Source organism: Lottia gigantea (assembly GCF_000327385.1).
Source record: "Lottia gigantea unplaced genomic scaffold LOTGIsca_2359, whole genome shotgun sequence".
Taxonomy (NCBI): Eukaryota; Metazoa; Mollusca; class Gastropoda; family Lottiidae; genus Lottia; species Lottia gigantea.
Genome location: NW_008708684.1, coordinates 6,701 through 8,099, shown reverse-complemented (window position 1 = coordinate 8,099; position 1,399 = coordinate 6,701). Strand labels below are relative to the sequence as shown.

Below are 1,399 nucleotides of genomic sequence, written 5' to 3'. Positions count from 1 at the left end.
GCCAATTGAATGTCCTTGGGCATAATGGTCACTCTCTTGGCGTGGATGGCACACAAGTTGGTATCTTCGAAAAGACCGACCAAATAAGCCTCACTGGCTTCTTGGAGAGCCATGACAGCTGAGCTCTGGAATCGAAGATCAGTCTTGAAGTCTTGAGCGATTTCTCTCACCAATCGTTGGAAGGGAAGTTTTCGGATCAACAATTCGGTGCTCTTCTGGTAACGACGGATTTCTCTCAGAGCCACGGTTCCGGGTCGGTATCTGTGAGGTTTCTTTACACCGCCGGTAGCTGGGGCGCTCTTTCGGGCAGCCTTGGTGGCCAGCTGTTTTCTTGGGGCCTTGCCTCCAGTGGATTTACGGGCAGTCTGCTTCGTACGGGCCATTTTCTTCTTTTAGCTTCTAATACGTCTGCTCAGCTCGACAGTCAAATAGTAGAATGAACCCAATACCACTCAAACAAACACATAAATCATGGATATTAGTAAAAACAGCAGTAAAATTCCTTTTTTGATTTATTTTCAAAGTGTTAAGACAAAATTCCTATCGTCGTTTTTCATCGGAATAAAAAGACTTGATAACAGAGAGTATATAAATAGACGCGATTATCAACAATGATCACACATAAAAACATTGATGTAAATAATTTATTTTTACTATTTCTAAGATATTTGCAAATTCCAAAGTTAATGTATGAAATCAGACAAATATTAATGTAATGTGTGATTTTTTTAAACTTGAAATAACTTTATACATACTTTATGCATATTTTGAAAAAAAAAAAAAAAAAAAAAAAAAGACTCCAATGACCTTGGGAATCTGTATAATTTTCCTATTGACTTAACATGGGCTTGACCTTGCTGGCCCCATCACCTGACAAAATTTTACACTACTTTTCATTAGGCCCGGTATATGGATAATCAATTGTTCACCTTTGACCTTTTATTACCATATTTGGAAGTTACCACTGACTTTTGGTGGCACAATGACATCATTTTTTTTTACTTTTCAATATGGCGACCAGCTATCTGAAATTTTGGAATACAGCTTCGATATTTCTTTATATCATAAGACATGTTTATCGAAAGGTAAGAAAACATTTCTAAATCCTATGAATTGTTAAAGTATTAAACGAATTCATTTCTAACAATTCGATTATCCGAATTTTTCGTCGCTTATTTAGTTTTGTAGCTACTTCAGTTAGGCCTCTGTACCTCTTCACGATTTTAACTTTTGGTCACCTGAATCCCATAATTTTTTCTGCTTTAAATCGATTTTTATATTCGTAATTTGAATATATCACAGTAGACTATTCAGAGAAAATATTCGAATGTCGATAAAAGGTTAACTTCAATAGTAAACTGAAAGACGGCGAAGAATAACTTCCGAGACGATTCGTAAG

General features: G+C 36.2%; 1 protein-coding gene across 1 annotated transcript; it reads right to left on the bottom strand.

The window, feature by feature from the left end:
• Positions 1-2: 2 nt before the first annotated feature.
• LOTGIDRAFT_147385 (hypothetical protein) lies at positions 3-383 on the bottom strand (the record flags this gene model as incomplete). The annotated part of the gene is made up of 1 exon (XM_009055169.1): positions 3-383. A coding segment is annotated over one exon (381 nt), but the record flags the coding sequence as incomplete, so codon positions are not given.
• Between the last annotated feature and the right edge of the window lie 1,016 nt (positions 384-1,399).